Source organism: Alternaria triticimaculans, assembly GCF_023758025.1.
Source record: "Alternaria triticimaculans strain BMP 0046 chromosome Unknown scaffold_4, whole genome shotgun sequence".
NCBI lineage: Eukaryota > Fungi > Ascomycota > Dothideomycetes > Pleosporales > Pleosporaceae > Alternaria > Alternaria triticimaculans.
The window spans coordinates 186,081-208,836 of NW_026055961.1; the positions used below are offsets into that span (position 1 = coordinate 186,081).

Below are 22,756 nucleotides of genomic sequence, written 5' to 3' on the forward strand. Positions count from 1 at the left end.
ACAATCCACGCGTGGGATATCTGTTCATGGCCGTTGGGGAGGGCCTGCCCTGCTGGTGTAACGTCTTCATCACTAGCGAGGAGAGATTACTGGAGTCGCGACTGCCAAAAGGGATGTACTATGCTGCATTTGGATTAGCGCCACTGGGGCGTGGTCGGGATCACGGACGTCGGGGCTGCGTACAGCCTTCGCCGTGTCTTCGCATTCTCGTACTCATTTCTTCTTCTGACTTCCGCTCTTGAACTCGCAGTGTCTTCACATCCGTCGTAGCTTCTTGGCTGCACCCAATATGACTTTCGATTCGGTTGGTTGGACCTCAAATGGAGCTGATCAATTTAGATTTGGGTCACGTCACGTGATTGCTTCACAAAAACCTTGGAACTCAGCTTTGTAGGCTCTTAGGGTTCAAATCTTTTTCTTAAACATAGTGCTCAAATCTAAGGTCTAGAAACTACACAGCAACCTCTATATAAGCTGCTTCAGAAGTTCTGAAACAGTTGGGTATTCCTAACTCCTACTACCACTGCTTCTTTTCCAGCGCGTTCTAATCTCAATATTTGTGTTCCTCGCTATCAGGAAACTAATATAGGGGCTTGCATCGATGTAACTCTCCTTCTATTCTAACTCAGACAAAGACAAACACAGTGTGGCGGTCTACACATTGTCACGTCCAAATACCGACAACAAGTCTCAGGCATTGTTCGCATCGGCCATAGTTCAGGTAATACTTTCAACATATACATATTCATGATCGATAAAACGATAAAAGCCCCTAAAAGGAGCTGTGAAATCATGACGGCAATAGGCGCATCGTGAGCGCCACTAGCATGACAACATCAGTCTTTGAAGGGGCATTCGATCGCGAGCGGGTGGCGAAGAGCTTCCTCAATGTTGACCTGTGTAGTATTTCGTTCCGACAACGACAACACTAGGTAGATTTGAGCATCTTCACAGTGATGTTCAAGTGGTTCTTCCGTGCAGATACACCTTACTATCATATAATGCGCCCCATGACTGGCCCTATCAGATCCTGCCAGCGTGTTTTGACCCAAAGTGTAAGAACTCAGTGAATCTGACGATAGTCGTGCGCCTACGTCATGTGCGCTGCGCAACGCCTGAATGACCACAGCAACTCTCCTTTCTCTTTACGGGTCCGCTTTACCGATTGCCCACACCAACAGGCTCACTCAACTCTGGAGTAGACGCCCGCTCAACCAATCTCATTCCCCTGACCACACCTGAGCTTATCATGTTGAGCGCGCCGACGGCCAACGAGATCGCTTCTGCAAGCAGCTCCACCAGCACCAACATGAGTGCGACCGACATGGAGACCCAACAGCAACTCGCCATTCCGATCGAGGCCAGCCGCGAGAAGATGACGCGCAGTCAGCCATCATCCGAAGTCGCGCAGGTCGATGGCGACCCAGCGAACACTGTATACCAGGAGAGGCTGGCTCAGATCAAGACGCTGTTCGCCTGGCGTGCGACTGAGACAGAAGTTTCGCTCCACGTAGGTCATGACAATACACAAACGAACAATGAGACTGATAAGACATCGAAGGACAATGCGCTGTGCAAGAACATTGCGCTATGCATCAACGCCGCAACCGAAAACACCTGGCGGAAGGCACGAATAGCACACGGCATGATCGCCTCATCGATTTCGACAACCAGCTCCCCCAACGGCAGCGGAAAGCCGAGTTCTGGGCCGGACAGCGACGACGAGCGCGGCGCGAGCCCCGACACTGATCGTACTTCGTACCCTGGAAGCGACGATGGCAAGACCACACGGAAGCTCCGCCAGGCGTTGATGGTCACTGGCGGGCGGTATGGGATTCTACAAGACGATCTCCGCGACGCAAAAGACGCTCAATACCAAGCTCTCAACCAAAAATACGCCGAGCAGCGGGCGCAGCGCCTGAACGACAAGCGATTGGTAGATCAGTGGTCCCAAGAAGTGGCCGACATGGAGGCCTATTGCCAACAGGTTGACGAGACAAACCGAGACCTGAATGACCGTTTCGTTGAAGCGGCTGAGAAGCACCAAGCGGAGGTCAAGGCCAAGGATCTGAAAACGGCGACGTTGAAGGCAGATCACGACCTGGCCATCGCAGCCCAGCGTGAAGAAACCGAGAAGTGGCACCAAGAATGCCTGCGAAAAGAATCCACGTTCCTGAAAACGGTCGAAAAGGTGACCGCTGAGCGTGAAGATATAAAGAGGAAGGCCAATCTTGAGAAGAGGAAGATTCTCAAAGCACACAGGGTCAAGACTGACGATCTGAAAAGCAAGAACGAAGTATTGGAGATGAAGAACAGTCGTATGGTAGCTGAATACTACGACGCCATGTCTCAGGAAGAGGAGACCATCATCAGCCTCACGGCTCGGATCCAGCAGCTCGAGAAAGAGTACGAGACCATGTCGCAGATGCTACGCCAGAAGTTCACAACCGGAAGTGAGCTTCAGCGTGTGTTAGAGGCAAATGCTGCTGGTAAAGAAGAAGCAGCGGAGCATCGGGCGGAAGTGCAGCGATTGAGGACGCACGTCGAAAACCTGCTCGACACAATCCAGAATACCGAGACGGACGTCACGCGACACCGAGAAGCCGAGCAGGATGTGCGAGCGGCGTTGAGCCGCTCTGGGAAGGTTGTGCATCTGCTGGAAGACAAACTGGCGCTGAAGAATGACCAAGTCCGGGACTTGGCGAAACAGCTCGAGCAATTACAGCAAGGCAATGTTGCACCGGGCGCTCATTGTGCAGCTCTCGATGCGATCGATCTCGAGAATGAGCAACTACGAAACTCTCTCCAAGCCGAGCGGGACGAGAAGACCGATATGCAAGCCAAGCTTGATAAGCTTGACAGCGATCACCTCAGAGTCTCCATCGAACACGACATAATGGAGGCCAAGCTCATTGTAGAACAGAAGTCCAACAGCACGCTCAATAAAAGTACAGAAGCGATGATGCACGAGCTGAACATGCTCCGCAAGGTAGCCAAAAGCCGGCAAGGTGCTCTCGGTGAGCAAGACCAGTCCGAGCTGCTGGACCTGGTGAGCGGGACCGCCGCTACAAACCAGAGCCTCCTCGACACCAACGCTCAGCTACAGGATAGACTTGAGGAGATCGAGCAGTGGAGCAAGACCATCGTCGATAAGTGCGAGAGCGACGTTATGATCGCGAGTAGCGACGTAAATTATTGGTACCGCCTCTACTTCAACGAGGCCGTCGCAACAACCGAGCGCTTACACAACGAGATTGCCGCCCTCAAAGCAGAGAAGGGTGAGCAACATTTCGTCGAGCCTGCTCCGCCCGCCAACCCCGAGATCCATGATCGGAAGACGCTGGCATTTGCTATGGCACATGGGCTTCAGGGTGTTCCGCCGGAGTTGATCTCTGCGACCTTCTACGACTCTACGTCCGGAGTGTGTTTGTCGCCTACTGAAGCCGCGTTGAAGGCACTACGGCCACAGGGATGGTACCCCATCTACATTGCGGGTAAAGTGTGGTTGTCAAAGATGGTAGCGGCACTCTCCGAGGAGCAGGCTGCGATGCGCATTGAGGCTGGCGATCATAATGCGAGTCAGGGTAGCGCTGGCTCTGCGCGATCCTCAGTGAGCAACACATACGCGCCACGGGGCATCGACTTCGCCACCACGTCAGATGCTCACATCAATGTGGCGGACAATGCGTCGGATCCAAGGACGCCGCTGCTGACGCGAGCATCAAGCAGACGAACGCACAGTCCCATCACCCCAGGACGCGACGACCGAACGTCAATCCCAACGCAGGCACGGAAGGCGAAACCTCAAGTGGTACGCCGGGTTGCGCGAAGCCGCCTCGTCGAAGTATCGCAGATTCCAGAGTATCAATCGTCGTGGCAGCAGATTGATGAAAGGATGACGCGTAAGGTGTGGGAGGGCATGGACGAGGAGCTCAGGGTCCACTGGGCCACGGATTATCTAAGGATTGGAGACGACTAAGCGCCTGGTGATACAATGCGATAAGCAAGCTGGAGGTCAACGGTTGCATTATCGTGTGGCGACAATGGAAGACGAGGCCGCGATGGACTGCTGGCCATGCAAGGCAAGCAAGGTGGCAGGCGCGACAATCGGTCTGCAATCCACAAATGAGACTACCCCATCGCACGAATAGGGTGCACACAGGCTGGAGACGGGTAACGGTCGAAGATGCTCAATGAATGAGACGCGCAAGCGCTGGAGGAGACGGACAGAGAGATGGGATGATGCGGGAAGGATGACACGCGCGGTGGCATTTGGGTTCTGTCCATGTTCGCGCTAGATCCTTCGCGGCAGCGCCCAGCAATCTGCAGGATGACACGCATGATTGGCGCTTGACAGGCCAACGTCACTCCATCTTCAGTAGCTATTGTCTTTCTTATATATCAATCAATGTTGTAAACACATGGCCGTTCGGTGTCTTCTCTTAGATTTAGTGGGTGCCTCTGTTATATAAGTCGGCAACAGCCCGCGCAAACCACCACGCACACGCAATTCTCAAGGTTTGTACGTCAACACAGCCGCCCCATCGTTACTGTGAGATGTTTCCTCTTTCGCAACTAGTATGTGACTAGTTGAAGCTGACTAGATCATCTTAGAGCCGCGGTGGAATTTCGCGGTGTCGTGATCGATGACGTCATCACCATCCCCCTCACCAAACGGTCTCACCAGCGGTGCCCGAAGAACGGAGAAGGCACCTTGAACGCGGGTGCATATCGCAACTCATACTTATGGCTATAAACCTCGACGCCAGCACTTTGAGAGGCCTTTTGGCGCAGCGCTAGGGCTTTCATGACGGCTACGCGGGATGCAGCTCTCGCGCACATCAGCGCCTGGCTCACTGAGACGCGATGACGCAGAAGTTGCTCAAACACATCTATAGGTACCACAAGCGCACTCTGGTACATATAATCATCCTCAGTATCTGATTTGTCTCGCAGATATGCTGTGTTGGGTTGTCGTGCTCGCCATCTGTTCCTCCACCGGCGCCCCTTCACCTTGTCACAACCACCGCGGCCAGCACACCAAACGGCGTCCTAAATCGCAATGACGTCGCTAGTCGCACAAGAAGTATCTGCTGCCTTCTCTCTCTCGTCGTCCTTGCTATTGTCGCGTTATTGAGCCTTTACCGAGCCAGTCAGGCGCTGCTGCGCAAAAAGTGAAGGAGACCTGAAACACAACTTTTCGACCCCAACCCCCGAACCTCCGCAGAACGACACCAGATCCCGGCCAGAACACCAGTTCCTTGAGAGGCTGGGCCAATAGCCGGCCGCCGCCACAGTATGCGACGCCAAATCGGGTAACTGAAGTATCCACCACCACCACCTGCACCGCAGAAGATGGAGGAAAAGGTGCGGTATTTATCTACCTTCATGCTCACAGACTCTCTAACCAGCCTCCTCAATTGCTTAGATAACGACGCCGAGCCTTTCTCCCACAGAGCTCACCTTGTGGCTGTCAAAATCAATTTCTATTCGTCTCTCTTACACCACACACTACTTCCTGATTATCTTCAAGCATCTCAGCGACTACTTTCTCACTTCTTTCCCACTTACGTATTCATCAACATGTCCAACAATATGGACTTCGACTTCAGCATGTTCTGCAACGACGACTTCCTCAAGGACATCCCCCTGCCCTCCGTCGAGACCTCTAGCGACGACGTCGCTCTCAACTTCGACTACGGCTTCAACGCTGGAGAGTTTGCCGGCGACATGTCGTTTGGACTTCCTGGCGGTGACCTCCTGAGTCACGCCAGGCATCTACAAGGTGCTGAGTTGGCGTCCTCTACTCTCCCCAAGGCCATTGAGACCCTTCCGGCCTCCACTTTGCCTGCCGTTCCAGGGCCTATCGAGGCGATGTGGACGCCTCTCATGAACCCAGCTCCGCCGGTAACCCAGGCCAAGAAGACCAAGGCCCCCGCCAAACCTCGTGCGACCAAGCCCAAGGCTCCTCCCAAGCCCAAGGTTGTCAAGGTGAAAGCTCCGCCCAAGCCCAGAGCTCCCAAGCCTCCCAAGGAGAAGGCCGCCAAGGTCACCAAGCCCAAGAAGTCTGCGAAGGCTCACAAGCGCACCGTCTCTGCACCCTCCGGACCCATTCGTTGCGTCGGAGAGCTTTACCACCTTCCCTGGTCTCAGCTCTCCCAAGAAGAGAAAGGCCGTCTTCTACTTCCTCTCCTCCAGGGCATTGACCCCAGCACCGGTATCAAGATCGGCGAGCCCGGCACTCTACTTCCCCCACCTGACTTCGAGATGATCGGCGAAGACCTCTTCGGCACTGGCGACAGCGGCGCCAAGCTCATGGGCACCTCATCATCACCCTCAGAGAAGCAGCGCAGCAGCCTCACCATCACACCTTCAAGCCCAAGTGCCTTCCTCAGCAGCCCGGCTACCGCTACTACCACCCGCGACTCCGACGCCGAGGACGCCGCCAAGTACCGCGCTCTCATGGCAGCTCAGAAGGCGCAGGTGCCTACCATCAGTTCCCCTATGTCCAACTCCGATATCAACAACATCGACATCGACATCAACAACACAGTTCAGTCATTGGGCAACGACGCCGTCAACATGGACTACTGCCTCAACCACAACACCTCTTCTTTCGCCTCTGACTTCCAGCTCGACCTCCCCGATTTCCAGCTTGACTTGTCAGAGTTCGAGTTCAATCTCGGCGATATGTCTCATCCCGCCCATCAAGGTCTCAACTCCGGTCGCGGTCTCGGCGGTCCTTGTGGTAACGGCGTCATCGGTGACCCGGCTCCGGCTCCAGCAGTTCAGCCTGTATCTCCTGTCAACAACAACCTCGATCTCTCGGACGCTGCCGCCATGCTGAATGCCCGTCGCGGTATCGGTCAGACCCCCACTCCCGCCAGCGACTACGGACGTCTCCGTCAGATGGAGGCTCTCAAGCGTAATGCTGAGCTCCAGGCTGCTGGTCGTCGTCGCTAGATGCTTTGCGCACTTGGCGTAGGGTGTTATCGGGTCATGTATCTGCTTTTCTTTCTTTTGTTGCCTTGATGGCGCGGTTGCGAGGAGCTTACTGGTTCGGGCTGACGGGATCATTGAATGATGGGTTGATATGAACCTTGGTGGTACTTGCCGGGTACGAGATGGGCATGGATATGCATGGAGATGTATTGGACGTGGATATGGTTACGGAACGCTCACATCGCATCACCGCTGAGCATCGGATGAGCTTGATGAGAAACATTGACAGAAGAATATACCCATAAAACCCATCGTCTCTTCCCTTCTACACTGCCTGACCGTGATGTCTGCCCTGCCATATCTACGTCTTCGCTTCTACACCTCTTCTCACACGTCAGCACATCCACCTTGCCTATCGTGCCTTTCCACCAGCACATCTAAAGCTTCGACTTACTTTCTCTATGCTTCTCAAACATCTCATAGGCGCCCTCCTCCCACTTCCTCATCAATCTTCCACATATCAGGTCTCCAGGCGGTACAACCTGGCCAGCGTAGACACCAGCAAGTCCAGTTTTACGGTCAATCCACCAGATGAGATTGGGATACCCACCCCAGAGCATCGTCCCTGCTTTCTTGCCGTCAGGCGCATCATCCATCATGACCAAACCGCCGAGGGCGTGGTCTTTAGCTACGTGTTTGGGGGTACCGCCCATTGCGTTGTTTGCCTGAAATTAAATTAGCCGAACCGCCCTGGAAGAATACTGTAGAGTAAGGGAAAGACATACCGCATCATCCTGCACAACCGCATTCAACATCGCACGACTCCCCTCACCCAACTGCGGCTTGAAAAACGTCTCCAAACTCTCTTTACTCAACACCCTCCCCTCGCCTCCCTCATCACAATCCAACACCCCCTTCAACACCTTAATATACTCTTTCGCGCAGGTGAAACTGCCCTGGCCACCCATACACCCCGTCACCTCCTCGCCCTTCTCATCCAAAAAAGGCATCTTCCCCTCATGAACACTCAATTTCCCATCCTCACCCCTCCCCGACATCTCCGCCATCTTCTCCTTCAAATCCGGGCGCGTGGAAGGGAAGAACGTAACGTCAGTGATACCAAGCGGACCCCAAAGATTCTTCTTCATGTACTCTTCTAGAGTGAGACCGGAGATACGTTCGACTAGTAAACCGGCGTAATCAACCCCAGGCCCATACGCCCAGCTCTCGCCCGGCTCAAACACAAGCGGCGCGTCGAAGCGCTCCACGACCGTTGGCGAGGCATTCATTTTCTTCCCATGATATTTCAGCCAAGCCAGCGTTTTCGGATGCATACCTTCGTACGTCAGGCCGCTCGAGTGCGTAAGTAGTAGACGAAGAGTAATAGGCGTTTTATGCTTTTCCTCAATAGGGACACCCGCGTCGGTGAAACCAGTGAGGACGTTCAGTACTTCCAGTTCTGGGATGTGGGTGTATACGGGTTCGTCTAGGGTGATCTGGCCGCGTTCTACGAGTTGCATGGCGCAGAGGGCGGTCATGAGTTTGGTGCAGGATGCAACCCACATCATGGTGTTGAGGTCCATGGGTTTGGCTGAGCCGGGGTTCATGGAGGTGCGGCCGAAGGCTTTGGAGTATGTGAAAGAGCCTGGTGTTTGTTAATACTGGAGGTTGGATATTGCGTTGGGGACAAATGTTGCGTACCATCACGACTTGTGGCCGCTAAAGCACACCCGGGGATTTCCTGCGCCGCGATGGCGTCGTTGATGATGGTTTCGAAATCGGCCATGGTTTTGGAAACCAGAGTAATTTCATGCAATAACGGACGTGGTGACGCTCGCTCTAAAGTGTATCGATGTTTATGTATGTACACGCTGCGTAGGGGCCGCAAGCTGCAGGATCGAGATTGTTGTCAAGATGATCGAAATGGTCCTAGAAACGTCATTAGTTTTTAGGCTGCAGCGACTGTCACGGACTATAACTCACGGATGAAGCGGTAACACATACAGAGTAAGGGTTGCACGAGAACTGCCTGGTGTTTGTTGTCGTGATTCGTCCGTGGCGGGCCAGGATGGGCTGCCGAGGTACACGATGCGGGGCTTCGATTCTTCAAACCGCTAGTCGCGACGTCGACTAAACCGCGAAATCCATGAATTATGAGACAATGAAGAAAGCAAGTACAGAGAAATTGTAACTTTTCCAGTTTTTACTTCCAAGGCGCTTTTCAGTAACAGAGGCACAAGCCACGGAGACACTGCTCGCGACAACACGTCCCCCTCCTGCGACATCGCATACAGTTCAGGACAACCAATTCGCCTATAATTTACTGCTCTATGATCACTAATCTGGATTTGTATCCATGCGAGCATAACAACACGTTTCCTTCACCACATCTCGAACTCGCCGATGCCGGAATCCCAATCATCCCTAGAGCAACAGTCAGCACCACATTGTAGTCGTCAGCAGCTGTCCACATACTCGTTGATAACCTGAACATTGTCCGAAGTCTTGAAAGCCCACAACATCATCATGAGGTCATCAGGTAGTCCGTGAAGCTCGGCATCTTGTGTGTAGCTATCCTCATTCCGTATGACCGCCGCCATGCCTCTCATTTGTGTCGCTACGTCTTCATGCTCGGGTTCAGGAGGGACGAAGTGGGTTGTCCATGGGCCAGGATCGAACTGCTCGACAGCGTCAGCAAGGGTGCGATAGTCGAGGACGGTAAGGTTCTGCATTGGTATTATGTCTAGGCACTGTTAGTGACGTATTTGAGAGCTGCTGTTATGGTACTTACTACCAAGGTTGCAGTTTAGCAGATGTCCTTCATCTTCTCCGCAATCTACACATGGAAGCTGTTCAAGGCCTTTCATATAGCTGCCCCACGGCTCGGGGATGGTCTCTACAGGCTTCTCCGTTACGCCTGCAGCTTTGGTACCCGATGGGCTCGAGTCTGATATGCTGGGCGGCCGGAGGTCACTGATTGACTGCTGTTGTTTCGCCCGAGAAGCATAAGTCTGCCCGTTGTTTGTCGTGTCGCGCGCTCCAGCGGCCGCGATTGGCTCTTCCATCCTTGCACCTTCGGTATAATGCGCTGGGGAGCTTGTTGGAAACGGTATCGGGCTAGACCGGCTATCGAATGACATCCGATGCGGTGCATTTGAGGGGGTCTTTGAGGTGGCATTGTGGGGCGCGTGCGGACTTGTTGATACACCGTCGATACTATCATCATCGTCGAAAGCAAATGGCGTTGTTGGAGCTGCAATCTGCCCGTGTCCTGTGTTGGCGGAGGACCCTGTATTGCGACCATCCGCTTGAATATCGTCTCTCTGCTTCGGTATCCTGTGCCCATTATATGTGTCATCGAAACGTTTGTCTTGTCTTCCGCCCGTCGGAGATCGGACTGGTATGTTCGAAGGATTGGAGGCTCCTGATATGTAGGTGGTATTCTTCGGCAAAGGGTTTTCAGCACTATTGGACTGGACTTGCTGTTGCGGGGGAGCTGCGTAAGGAGGGTATGGTACAGCGGGTACGCGAGCGGACGGGTGAACCCAGTTATGTTGCGAGACTCCATTGCTAGAATCTGATGTTGCCTGTTTGGGTGACGACTGTAATCCCCATTCTAACGCAGCTCGCGGTATCGTAGGCACATTCCCGCTGATAGACGGGCCAGGTTGTGCGGGCGTCAGCGGATGCTTCGCGAAGCTTTGGGAGGGAATCTGCTGTTGATTTGTCGCTTTGGCAGGAGGGAGTGAAATCTTGTTCTTCTCTAGTGATGGAGATGTGGACGAAGACTGGCTTGTAGGCGCTGTAGAAGCACCGGGTCTTTGTTTGGTGGATTTGGTCTTGGCTGCAGGTTTCGGTCGCGCTGCTTGTGATAGCTTCGCGCTGCGTGCCCTGGTGACTCTGCCAACGGGGGACTTCGGTGTCGCTGGTTCTGCGTGCTGAGCTTGCGATGAAGTCGAGTGTGTGGGCCCTGGTGTCACTGGAGATGAGATGGGCCGTTCTGGTAGCTGAATCGCGGGATCGATCGGGGTTGGTCGTTGAGCTCTGTATTTCGCTTCCCAGTACTGCTTGAGTCGTGGGTTGGTGCTGATTGGGTAGAGCGGCACTTGCCCTCTGGACGACATGGGCAGATGAAGCATCGAGCGCAGTTCGTAGATCGTTTGGAGATGATGATGCGCCGTACCCGACATCGCCATCTTGAAGCTTGTATCGTTTGCGCCCCTTACCCATCTTAAATTGATCTCGTCGAATCTGTCGTCGCTGGAGTCGGCAGCTTGGAGAACATCCTCAGGTGTTGTGAAGCCGCGGGCCATTGCGCGCCGGTCATCGTCGATATGCTGGAACCTCCAATACCCGCCTTCCAGATGTGATGGGTCGATTGTCCGCACAAAGTGATCAAATTCGCCGTTGGCACCCGTCGCAATGCCGCGGTAGGCTGAGTGGTAGGCCATGGGGACTGTCGAGTGCGTGACTCTCGATTGAGACAGCGTGAAAGATGACGTAAAAGCGAATGAGGATAAGTCGTCGCCGTTGAGATCAGACTGGTTGGTGTTGCATCAAGCGAGCGCAGGTGGAAGTCCGCTGTGAGAGTAGTCGGGGAAGTAAACACTGGAACGGCGCAGAAGATTGGAAGGTACGCGTAGGCACCCAACATGCAAAGTTGAAAGAGCTGAAAATTTCGAGCTTAGAGGACCATGGTTTGACAGAAACATTGGAGTGATTGAGAGACAGTTGCAAGCAAAAGATGGGCCATTCGCCGCATGTTTACCTCTCATATCGCGCTGCACGTGTGAGGCAGCTGCCTGCGGAGGGGGCAATTCGAGCCCGCCGCTCCCATGCATCCTCAGTACCTACAAGGAGAGCCGCGTAATGGACTGAACATCAGTTCATAGGAGGCTTCGTCTGTGCATCGATCGCGACGTGCTATCAGTCAATAACGCGGTGCAAAAACTATCGTGACGCGGTCGCGACAACATCATAGACATCAGCCAGGACATCCAGCTGCGAAAGTGCCGCATCGCAGACTTTGCATCACAGGCTGACTCTAGTTTTGGACCGAAAGATTAATTGAGGAATGCGCAGGAAGGAGGATGTGTATAGGAGATGAGATGAGACGAGATGGAGACGCCATGTTCCTCGGTGATGGTGTCAGCCGATGACGTCATCGGCTCCACAATCGCCATCACCCTTGCTGTTCAGCAGGCAGTCCAAATCAGGCAAATTCTAAAAGCCGTAGATTGCGGGTGCCTGGAGAATTACCACGCGCTGTCCGAACTTCTCCCCGCCGTCTCCCACTCAGCCGCCTCCCACCTTATGCAAGGAAAGGTCTAAACACCCTAGAAACTACATTAACGTCAGGCTACCTACTTTGCCTGTGTTTATCTAAATGTAGGCTGCAAACCCGTTCAATTTGGTCTATGTCTTAAGGTCGTCGTCTCAGCTTACAGCGTCAAACCCCCAAACCACTCCAAAATAATCCTCGTCGCCTCCGCCGCCTCACACGTCAAAGCCCCCTCATCATCCCCCGTATCGCCATTCGCGAACGAACTAGGCCAATCATGCCCCAAATTCTCATACTTGTAATGCACAACCACGTCGTCCCAGCTATACCGCGTAACCTTCTTCCCTTCATCCACTTCACAGAGATACGACGTTTTGTTCGCGTTGACGTCAAGGCCGTCTCTCTCGACCCAATCCCTCACCCACGTGGGGATATCAGTTGAGTTTGCGTTGCCGCGGGTGTTGATGCCGCCGGCGTATGGTATTGTCGTGTCCTCCAGGCCGTGGAATTCCATGATGGGGACTTGGCGGCTGGGGTTGCAAGGTAAGGGCTGCTGGTCGGCATCGAGGTAGAAAGCGCCGGATACAGGCGCAAAAGCGGCGATTCGCGAGCTGGCGTCAGCGTCGCACGCTAGCACGCCGCCGATGAAGCCTCCGCCGTTGGATTTCCCGGTTGCGTAGATGCGGGTGGGGTCGATGCAGTAGGTTGATTGGAGGTGGTCGAGGAGTTCTAGCGTGAATTTGACATCGGAGATGGAGGGAGGGGAGTCGGGATCGCCCTCGTATTGCTGTGTGCCTTTTGCGTTCTGGGCATGTGTTAGCATACTTCTACCATCCATCTGAAGATGGGGAGGCGGTACCGGTACGCCTTCGGGATACGCGACGATTCCTTCGAAGCCGTAGCTGGCGTTTGAGAATTGACTGAGGGCTTCTTGGTACTTTGCATTCTTGCCACGGCCGTGAAATGAGAGGATGAGTGGGACGGGATTGTTGTTGTCGTATGAGGGTGGGATGTGTAGACGGTATTTGCGAGGGGAAACACCGCTTTCACTCTCCAATGTCAGATCGACGGACTTGTCGAGCTCGACGCCTTTGGGTAATGACTTTCCACATCCGCAGTCGGGTGCGGTGTTTGGACTTGAAGCTGCGGTTGCGGCAAAGAGCACCGCTAGCATTGACGACGATGCCTTCATTTTGGTAGTTCGGGTTGGATTCAGAAGTCTTAATCGTGGCTGCATGCAGTTATATATCTCCGAGGTGGTTCAGGCGTGCAGCAACGTCACATGCGACCTTCTCTTTTTGTGGCTAGATTGCTGTAGCATGATATCTAGCGTGATGCTAATGTACGGCCCGCCGTGCTAGTCTGTATGCCTCATGAAAGGTGTCGATCGTAAGCCTCAGCCGTCCTACAACCCACTTTGCTATCAATAACTATAGTTTCTATCTTTCACAAGCCACCTAATGACTATAAGTCGTAGCAGCTATGCCGAGCTCCAACGGACCCATAAACGCCGACTTCATCCCTCAGTCCAGGCCCTCGACCACGGCTTCTACCATAGCCTCACGATACTTCTTCTTCATCCCATCATCAAAGCCATCATACTCCTCTTCAGAAAACGTATTGTGCCCACCCTCCACATATTCCTCAGCGACTCGTTGCTCAAGAGTACGTCCATCATCACCTTTCACGTCCAGGCGGTCGATGCTTATTTGTTCGACGTGCGCAGCGACTTGAATAGATTCGGTCGGGTTAGGTAGATTGCCGTCTTCAGAACCTGCTGATATGTTAGTGACGCCGCTCGGTTGACCAATACGGTGACATGGCTTACCCGTAATACCCTGACCAAATTGCGCGAGGAAAGCGTCTTGATCGATGCCTTCGTCAGCGACATAACCGGCAAGCTTCTCATTCTCGGCTTCGTGGGCGCTGATGCGCGCAAGCATCGTCTTTGCAAATGCAGGTAGCTCATCAAACTCCCGCGCCTTTTCGTCTACGATCGCTTTGGAATCTCGAGCATCATCAGGATGGCAGCCGTCAGCCTTCGTGCTATCGTTCGGGTCTCCTCGCTCATGTGATCTGCGCTTGCTAGAAGGCGGTGACGTACCATCCGTGTCGTGCGAGCCTGGGGTATTGGAAGGCGTGCCGATATGTTCTTTGCTACCGTCGGAATCATCTTCCTCGTCGGTCTTCTCTTCCTCGTCGCTGTCCGACCCATCGTCAATGTCGAACATTTTGCGATGCGCCTCTTCGAGCTTTTCGTCCAGCTCTTCAAGTTCCTTCTTGAACTCCGCAAGCCGCGCGTTCGACGTCGCACGAGTAGCCTCATCCATGACGATCTCACCCTCGCCAGTGAGTAGAGGGACGGTAAGTGGCACCCACGCAGCATGTCCCTCCAAGTACTGCCAGAAGTCCGGCCAGAGCTTACGCAGAGCCAGCTCAACTGCTGAGTGGCAGCCCTTGAGGAAGTCTGGATCGAAGTACTCCTTGGGCAGCATGCTCTTGGTCAGGCCGTGGTCTTCTCGTAGCGCAAACTGTAGCAAGCGCCTGTCGTGGACTAAGCGACTGGAAGCTGTGGAGGAGTAGAAATGTTCCTTGCCACACTTCTTCTTCCAATACGCAAGTTCCTCGTGCAGGCTATCACGCTCGACAACTGCGACGTGCCAGTAGTGCATCTCGAAGTCTTTGTACCATGCACGGTAGTTGTCGATCCTGCGTTCGCACTTGGCGCGCGTATCTAGCGCCTCACGCTTGTACCTATCGACATCTTTCAGGAGTTCGTACTTCTCGGCGATGAGTTTCCTGTTCTCTGTTTGGAGTGGATGAATCTGGGTGAGGATCAGGCGATGCATTTCGAAAGCATATGGGCTACTGGTGGTATTTGTAGCGCTGACCAAGGCATGACAGTTCTGGATTTGGCCTTCGAGGAGCTTCTCTTGTGCTTCCAGTGACCGCACTTTGCGTTCAAGCCCAGCTACCTTAGCTAAGCGATCCTGCTCCTCAGTCTGGTATCTGAAGAGGTCCTTATCACATTGTTCCAATTTGGCTTGAATGTGTCGACGTGTCTCTTGTTCCTGCTGAAGCTCAGCGCGAAGTTGTTCTGCCTGCGTGTAATACTCCGCTATGGCCTCTGCCACGATGCCGTTAACAATGGCTCGTGGAACGCAGTCTGTGGTGTTAGAGACATCGCCCTGGTTCGCCTTGGAAGCTGCAGCAGCGATGACCTTCTGCAAATCCGAAACGTATTTATTGGACTTCGTCAGTTCATCGTTCAGGTGGGAGACTTTATCGACCGCATCTGTGCGTTCGGTCTGCAGCGTCTCAAGCTTCCTCAAATACGAGGTCAGTCGATCTGCATTCGACTGGTTGACATCGAGCAGGTTCTGCACATCCGTCTTTAATTCCTTGTTGTCTTTGATCAATGCTGCGTTCTTCTTTCGCAAGGCTTGATGCGTCTTGATGGCGTGCTGGACATGCTTGGCTAGGTCCCCTTTGGCCACTGCTGCGTCTAGTGTAGTCTCTAGACCAGCGATGATGGCGTCCTTCTCCTGCAAGATCTGCACCCAGTTCGCGTGGTTGTTACGAGTCTCCGCTTGGGCGATGAGGGCTGCACGCTTGACATTCTCCTCGGTATCTTCCCAGAGTTTGCTTTTTTCCGCAAAATGGTCGGAAAGCTTTCGATATGTACTGGTTTGCTTCACCAAGTCGGCGTTGCAATTGCAGGCAATTGCGTCGCTGCCTTTGGGTATGGCGTTATGGTTTCCGTTCATGGCAGCGGCTGCGTCGAGAGCTAGCTTCAGCCGTGCTAGCTCCTCATCCTTTCTGGTAACGAAGTCGGATAAGCCGTGGACTTTGGCTTGCAAAGTACTGTTGTCCTTGCGAAGGATAGCCATAGTGCTTGACTGCTCGTTGTGTGTCGCCTCCAGTTCGGAAATCCTACGAGACCAATCGTCTATGGCCTTACGGTCCGCTCGGCGCTTTCCACGTAAAGTATCAAGAGCGCTCCTGTCTCGCTTCTGTTCATGTAGAAGTTCGGTGATCTCACAGTCTCGTGCGGTAATGATGGCTTCCTGATCGTGTAGAAGTTCGGTGATCGCGCGGTCTCGTGCGGCGATGATGGCTTCCTTGTGGTTACATGTAGCAGCCAATGCATCTTCCTTCGCGACCAGAACGTTGATGTGCTCTTTAGCAAGCGCATGCGCTGCGGCAATATCATCGTGTTGCTGAGTTGTCGGCCGGCCCTCGAGCTGAACGACATAATCTTGAAGTCCGGCGCATTCACGTGCGAGTGCTTCGTTCTTCTGTTGAAGCTGCTGTAGTTGACGGGACGCTTGCGATACCGAGCTTCGTTCATCCTGACGTGAATCAGTATGAGTTACGTATGGTGATCACGAACCGACGGATTGAAACTTACAAGATGGAAAGGGTGAGCTTGCATAAAAATCTTGGTCGCAATAGAATGTGAAGAAGGCGAAGTGGTAGCCAATGGCTTACACTCGCTCAAGCTGCATGAATGAGTGGCGCGCATATTGCTGGTAATCAGCTGTGTTTGTGATTCCTGGTTTAGAAAGCTCTTTGATAGCCCGAGCATGTTGGCGGAGGTGTGCACTGGTGGCTCCGGTCTTTGCCAAAGAGTTGAGCCCAGCGCTTGGGTGGTGGGAGCAGAACGCAGCAGTCGTAGTGTAAGTGATGTATTGGAGCAGAGCATCGCCAAGAGATCACATGCAGCGTTTGGTTGCGAAAAAGGCACGGGGCCACGAGCACTCCCTTCACTATGGTGGACCGTGCCCGAATGCCTCTCGTATCATATCCAGTGAATTCGTATGTATATATGAAGAAGACGGCGAGGCGATGTCAGCCGGGGTATCGAATCGGAGCAAAGCGCGCCTCAGTCAGTTCTCCAGCCCACAAACACCTCGTCAGTTCTAAACCGCTGGGTGCAAGTCGTGTCGTTCAGCTCCGTCTTTACTCCAGTTCCGTACTCTAACAGACCCGCATGAGCAATCATGATGCCGTTGTCAATGCAAAACATCTCGTCTGTTGCGAACACATTGCCACCCCTATCTCTTGCCATCATGCCCATCATTTGCTGTAAACGCATATTCGAGCCCACGCCACCTACTACTAGCACTTGTTGTGAACCAACATGTGCCATGGCTCGCTCGGTGATCTCAACAAGCATAGCGAAGATGGTCTCCTGTAGTGAGAAGCACATGTCTGCTCTTGTGACCAGCTGTCCATCTTCAGTCTTTAATCTCTTCTCGTCGGGTAATGACTCGTCTAGTCCGCGCGCGAGGAGATCGGCTGCAGCCAATATTCCCGAAAAGCTCGCATCCATGCCTTTGACGCCATATGGTAGATCGACGAGGTTTCTTCCATCCTTTGCCAATTGCTCAACATTGTATCCGGGAAATGGATCGTTGGGTATCATAAGTGTGCGGGCGAATCGATCGATGCAGTTTCCTATAGCAATATCCAGGGTCTCTCCGAAGATGCGATACCGTTGGGCGGAGTAAGCAATGACTTGTGTGTTGCCACCAGATACGTATAGGACCACGGGGTTATCGGCGCGGGTTATTGAGCGACCCATTTCGATGTCTGTATTATCTTAGCTAGATTCCTGATACGTGGATTTCTGGGACGCATACGACCAACGCAGTGGTTCACGCCCACCATGGGCTTCCCCCACAGTAAACTGATCGTCCTGGCTGCAAGCGCGACGCTTTGTAATGGTGCACCCATACCTGGGCCCTTGGTATAGCATATGCAATCGATGTCTTCAACTTTGACTCCCGCTTGGCGGACAGCCTGCTTGATTAGCCTCACGACCCATGCTCGGTGATGTATTGCGGTGTCCTTGGGCAAGAAGCCTTCGCCGGGCGGGGAAACATAGGTATGCCGCAGGTTCGCGAGGATAATCGGTGGCTTGTTAGGACCAGGATGAGAGATGACACCGACGCCTATCTTGTTGGCGCTTCCCTCCAGTCCTATGGCGATCATTGTGGCGGTCGTCGCGGTTCGGCGTTGATGTTTGACGCGTCGAGGCGGGGTGACGTTGGAAAAAGCTATCGATAAGGAATGACATGCATGAAGCCAGCGCTGGGCAACCACCAATGGCCAGCAGCGGTGCAAATCAAGTCGCGTGTTATGAACCTTTGCGAAACCGCGATGCAACCCGGAATTGGCAGAACTCAGTGCTGTAATGCTCTTAGAAATTGAGCTATGTGCATTTGCTACTGTGGAAGAGCTTCTATGTCCGTAAAAAAACCTGGGCAGTGCGAGTGCAAGTAGAAGCCGACCTCTTTCAACACATTTGCTGATCATACAACTCTTGCGGAATTCGCGATCGTCCTGTCAGATGATGGCGATGCTGCACGCTGCACGTATGCAGCAAGCAAGCCGATATAAAAACCCACGAAAAGACGTCACAGCGCCCGCGAGTCAGGTGCTGCAGGGTCTGTGAACCACCACAACAAAGTCCACTAATTCTGTCGCATATCTTCACAATCAATTCCTCATATCCCAAATCTATCCAGCTTTTCTATCCTCGCTCCAATCCCATCCCTCTTTGATCATATAACCAAGAGCAAGAGTTGCAAATTCTTCCACACCCCAGCCACCAAATCCTCCACCGCTCGGACCAAGCAGCCTCGGTACGCCGAACCGCTAAAGAATATCCACCAAATATCCAACCCTCCACAACAATCCCACGCCACACCGGACCGTTGCGCTGTATGGCAGACTTCGACGGCGCCAGCCAGACCTTTCTGGCCTGGCTGAAGGCTTCTGGAGCGGAAATCAGTCCAAAGGTCAAGCTGCAAGATCTGAGGAACCAGGATGCTGGGCGAGGCGTGGGTAAGTAGCTACTCCACCTATGCATGCTGCCAGACCAGCTTCGGACTACCACCACCCTCCATTGTACATTTGGCAGATCCATACTAACATAAGTCAAGTCGCGACTGAACCCATCGCCGAGCACGAACTCCTCTTCCGCATACCCCGCGCCTCCATCCTGAGCGTCGAAAACAGCATCCTCAGCCGCGAAATCCCCGCTTCGACATTCGCCCTCCTCGGCCCCTGGCTCTCTCTCATCCTCGTCATGCTCTACGAATACCATAATGGCTCCGCATCAAACTGGGCTCCTTACTTCGCCGTCCTGCCTACCGAGTTCGACACCCTGATGTTCTGGTCCGAGGACGAACTAGCCGAGCTACAAGCCAGCGCGGTGGTAACCAAGATAGGGAAGGAGGGCGCCGATGAAGCCTTCACAGAGCAATTGCTACCTGTGATAGAAGAGTTTGCGGAGATAGTGTTTAGTGGGGATGAGAGGGCGAAAGATAAGGCAAAGGAGATGCGCAGCCCTGAGAATCTGGAGTTGATGCATAAGATGGGCAGTTTGATGATGGCGTATGCGTTTGATGTTGAGCCTGCGACACCCAGCAAAGAGGTAGACGAGGAAGGTTTTGCTGAGGAAGAAGAAGACGCGGCGCTGCCAAAAGGCATGGTGCCACTGGCTGACATGCTGAACGCCGATGCCGACAGATGCAACGCGCGACTCTTCTACGAGAAAGACTGCCTGGAGATGAAAGCGCTCAAACCCATTCCGGCAGGCGACGAGATCTTCAACGACTACGGCTCCCTTCCCCGAAGCGACTTACTGAGAAGATACGGCTATGTAACCGACAACTACGCGCAGTACGATGTCGCCGAGATCCCTGCTGAGCTTGTCACAGAGATCCTCGTCCGCGACGGCATCTGGCATCAAGACAGAATGGAGTATCTTGACGAACAAGAGGTGATCGATTCCGGCTATGACATCGCAGCCAGCAACCCATTCACCCTCCAGGAAAGTCTCTCCCCCGAGCTAGTCATCCTAGTAGAAAGCATGCTCCTCCCAGCAGAAGAATACGAGCGCCTTAGCAGCAAAGGCCGGCTACCTAAACCAGAAAAGATCACTAGCAAAGGCGCGGAAGCGCTGCAAAAGATTGTTCAGGCACGCATTGCGCAGTATGCCACGTCGCTAGAGCATGACTTGAAGACGTTTGGCCAGGTCCCACCTGTCGACGCTGCATCGACGAAGCAGCGGAGGCTTGCGATGGCAAAGGCTGTGCGTATCGGCGAGAAACAGCTCCTGGCTCAGACAAAAGATGCGCTGGTGGAGAAGATCTCAAGAGATGGCGGTGCGGCGGCGAAGCGGCAAAGGGCTGTTGATGAAGAGGGGGATGTAGAGATGGGTGGTATGGGGAAGAAGCACAGAGCTTGATCCAGTCCAGACTGTATCCATCAGCACATGCTGTGGTGGTATTGCGATTGCACCAAGAAAAAGAACCCGATCATCAGAGCGATATTCCAGATGTAAAAGATGATTTGGTAAGTTTCTGCATTTTTTTGTCGCCAAGTGAAGTGCTTGCGGCACTCACGGCGTTGGTATGTATGTGTATCCAAGTATCGACTTGCTGACTTATGTTCCATCTAGGTCGCTGCCCTTCCACCCACCCACCAACCGACCAACCGGCCACCCATCCTCCCTCCCTCAAATCTATAGGGCTAGTGTACATAGCTTTGGTAGATGTTTGAAGCCAGAGCCCGCCGAACGAATAGAAAACAAAGGGTATAATTTGTCGACAAGAAAAGCGCTGAACGAAGAAGACTGAACAAATTGTGGGTATCATCTTCCCGCTGGTCCTGCGCCTGTCGCGCTTGTTGGTGTAGGAGGAAGAAGATGGCCGGACGCAGATCGATTATGGTTCTCAATCGACCGGCGATTGGGATTTGCGGGTGGTTGCTGCGCCGCTGCCTTCTCGCCTTGACGCTCAATCATGATGCGGTATCTGATGTGCAGGTTGTCAGTCCAGTCAACGGGATAAGTCTCCTCATCCTCGCTGCTGTCACCAGAGAAACGCCAGCGGTCTGCCAAGCGATCATCGACCCGCTCGGTCTTCTGACGCTTCACGCCTCGTCGGTCGATCATCATGCGCCCGCCTCGACCGATTCTACGACGGAACCGAGACTGATCGTGGAACGGAACATCATCTGGAGGAGTGGCGAAACGTATACGCGTGCTTCTCCGTGGATCTGTCTGCTTACTCGACGGCACCACTGCTGTGGCATCAGCACCCTCTCCGTCAGATACGGATGCAGGAGGCGTGGGCAACTGACTCTCCGTGAAAACCGTACGGAAGTCTGACTTCGCAGCGGGTGGCTCCAGAGGGGGTGTAATGGGCCGCCATGTTGCGTCGACCCATCCCACATTCCACTTTTGGTGCTTGACCAGGTTGTCTTCGATGAAGCTATCAATGGCCTCGGTGCGCTTGGCTTGCTGCTCCTCGAGGTATACAATGTCACCGTCAACAAGGCGTCCGTCTGGACGTGTGTTCGTGGGCTTCATGCCAGGAAGCGTCTGGCGCTGTCTCTCGACATCGGCAGTTCTCTTAGGCTTGGGCGCAGGCTGTGGTGGGTTAGTCATCTGTGCAAATGCTCTGGTGAGTTTATTGCGACATACCTTCTGAGTGATGAGCAGCTCATCGTCATCACCCTTGATACTGAGTCGTCGCTTAAGCTCCTTGACAGCATGCCGTTGTTCGAAGATCAGCTTGTCCGTCGCGAGTTGTTCTCTTTGGATTGCCTCTCGCCGTTTGACTTGCGACATCAACAGACGTGCCTCCTCCAGTTCCTTCCTCAGCTTCTTCAGCTTCTCGGTTACTTGCGCGTCGCGACCACGCGTCTTACGGACTTGCCGCACCTCACGTCGCCTGAAGCAAACATACGGATCAGCATCATCGGTCTCGAGGTTCGTCTCGAACTTCAATGAGGGCATGAGCGGGCGGTTGCCTTTCAGTAGCCGTTGGTTCTTCCAATGTGGGTAAATATCTCGTGCGAACCGACGCGCCGACTCGCTGATGGTCTCATCGAACTCTGCTTCGAATTCCTCGTAAGAAAGAACAGGCGAGTTGTCGACGGCTGCATACGGTTGTTTTATCGCGGTGGTCTCTTCGAAGAAGTTGATCACCTCTTCAAACTCGTCTTCTGAGCAGTGGTTGGTTTTGCCCTTCTTTTGGTTGTAAGACTTGAGAAAGGCGACATCATCACTGGTCATGCAATACGGACAGCCAGATGTATCTTCGACGGTAGACGAAAATCGAATGTAAGTGGCGGGCTGCGTGAATCGTTTTGGATAGACATCTTCATACTGCAGTGTACTCGCGACAGCATCCGGAGTCGGGATGTAGAGCTGTGCGATCTTCCCACCAGTCGCTCCCTGCGCTGCTGCCTGGGCGGCGGATATGACAGCTTGTAAATGGTGCTCCTAAACATGATGTTAGTATGTGGTGGGTAAGGGAAAGGGAAAGCCGAAAGCGGCCTAGCGCGACTTACGATCTCCTCGCCCTTCTCAACACCGGTCTCAACCTTGGGAATATGGCGCGACGCATCGTCATCAGCAAGCTGCTCAACATCTTGTTCGCGCACGACAGGTAAATTCTGTTTTGTCGATAGCTTGCGCTGTCTGAAGCGTTGTCCGGTCGCGCGAGCCGTCAT

The 22,756-nt window shown here is 53.5% G+C and overlaps 9 protein-coding genes across 9 annotated transcripts; 3 read left to right on the forward strand and 6 right to left on the reverse strand.

Annotated features, from left to right (window-relative positions):
- Positions 1-956: 956 nt before the first annotated feature.
- Positions 957-3,979, forward strand: J4E78_003677 (uncharacterized protein; the record flags this gene model as incomplete). Its single annotated transcript, XM_049364314.1, has 2 exons — positions 957-975; positions 1,182-3,979. 2 exons carry the CDS (start codon positions 957-959, stop codon positions 3,977-3,979), a joined length of 2,817 nt encoding a protein of 938 aa, XP_049223392.1.
- Positions 3,980-5,583: 1,604 nt separating this feature from the next.
- J4E78_003678 (uncharacterized protein) lies at positions 5,584-6,963 on the forward strand (the record flags this gene model as incomplete). Its single annotated transcript, XM_049364315.1, has 1 exon — positions 5,584-6,963. One exon carries the CDS (start codon positions 5,584-5,586, stop codon positions 6,961-6,963), a length of 1,380 nt encoding a protein of 459 aa, XP_049223393.1.
- A 416-nt stretch (positions 6,964-7,379) lies between these two features.
- On the reverse strand, positions 7,380-8,728 carry J4E78_003679 (uncharacterized protein; the record flags this gene model as incomplete). Its single annotated transcript, XM_049364316.1, has 3 exons — positions 7,380-7,667; positions 7,728-8,587; positions 8,644-8,728. The coding sequence occupies 3 exons, from the start codon at positions 8,726-8,728 to the stop codon at positions 7,380-7,382; spliced, it is 1,233 nt and encodes a 410-aa protein (XP_049223394.1).
- A 595-nt stretch (positions 8,729-9,323) lies between these two features.
- On the reverse strand, positions 9,324-11,717 carry J4E78_003680 (uncharacterized protein; the record flags this gene model as incomplete). The annotated part of the gene is made up of 4 exons (XM_049364317.1): positions 9,324-9,366; positions 9,418-9,685; positions 9,734-11,398; positions 11,711-11,717. The coding sequence occupies 4 exons, from the start codon at positions 11,715-11,717 to the stop codon at positions 9,324-9,326; spliced, it is 1,983 nt and encodes a 660-aa protein (XP_049223395.1).
- Positions 11,718-12,383: 666 nt separating this feature from the next.
- J4E78_003681 (uncharacterized protein) lies at positions 12,384-13,415 on the reverse strand (the record flags this gene model as incomplete). The annotated part of the gene is made up of 2 exons (XM_049364318.1): positions 12,384-13,028; positions 13,083-13,415. The coding sequence occupies 2 exons, from the start codon at positions 13,413-13,415 to the stop codon at positions 12,384-12,386; spliced, it is 978 nt and encodes a 325-aa protein (XP_049223396.1).
- A 331-nt stretch (positions 13,416-13,746) lies between these two features.
- J4E78_003682 (uncharacterized protein) lies at positions 13,747-16,658 on the reverse strand (the record flags this gene model as incomplete). Its single annotated transcript, XM_049364319.1, has 3 exons — positions 13,747-13,997; positions 14,052-16,575; positions 16,635-16,658. 3 exons carry the CDS (start codon positions 16,656-16,658, stop codon positions 13,747-13,749), a joined length of 2,799 nt encoding a protein of 932 aa, XP_049223397.1.
- Positions 16,659-17,108: 450 nt separating this feature from the next.
- Positions 17,109-18,220, reverse strand: KAE1 (putative tRNA threonylcarbamoyladenosine biosynthesis protein kae1; the record flags this gene model as incomplete). Its single annotated transcript, XM_049364320.1, has 2 exons — positions 17,109-17,818; positions 17,869-18,220. 2 exons carry the CDS (start codon positions 18,218-18,220, stop codon positions 17,109-17,111), a joined length of 1,062 nt encoding a protein of 353 aa, XP_049223398.1.
- Positions 18,221-18,954: 734 nt separating this feature from the next.
- Positions 18,955-20,483, forward strand: J4E78_003684 (uncharacterized protein; the record flags this gene model as incomplete). The annotated part of the gene is made up of 2 exons (XM_049364321.1): positions 18,955-19,075; positions 19,174-20,483. 2 exons carry the CDS (start codon positions 18,955-18,957, stop codon positions 20,481-20,483), a joined length of 1,431 nt encoding a protein of 476 aa, XP_049223399.1.
- Positions 20,484-20,888: 405 nt separating this feature from the next.
- Positions 20,889-22,756, reverse strand: J4E78_003685 (uncharacterized protein; the record flags this gene model as incomplete). The annotated part of the gene is made up of 3 exons (XM_049364322.1): positions 20,889-21,668; positions 21,723-22,526; positions 22,595-22,756. The coding sequence occupies 3 exons, from the start codon at positions 22,754-22,756 to the stop codon at positions 20,889-20,891; spliced, it is 1,746 nt and encodes a 581-aa protein (XP_049223400.1).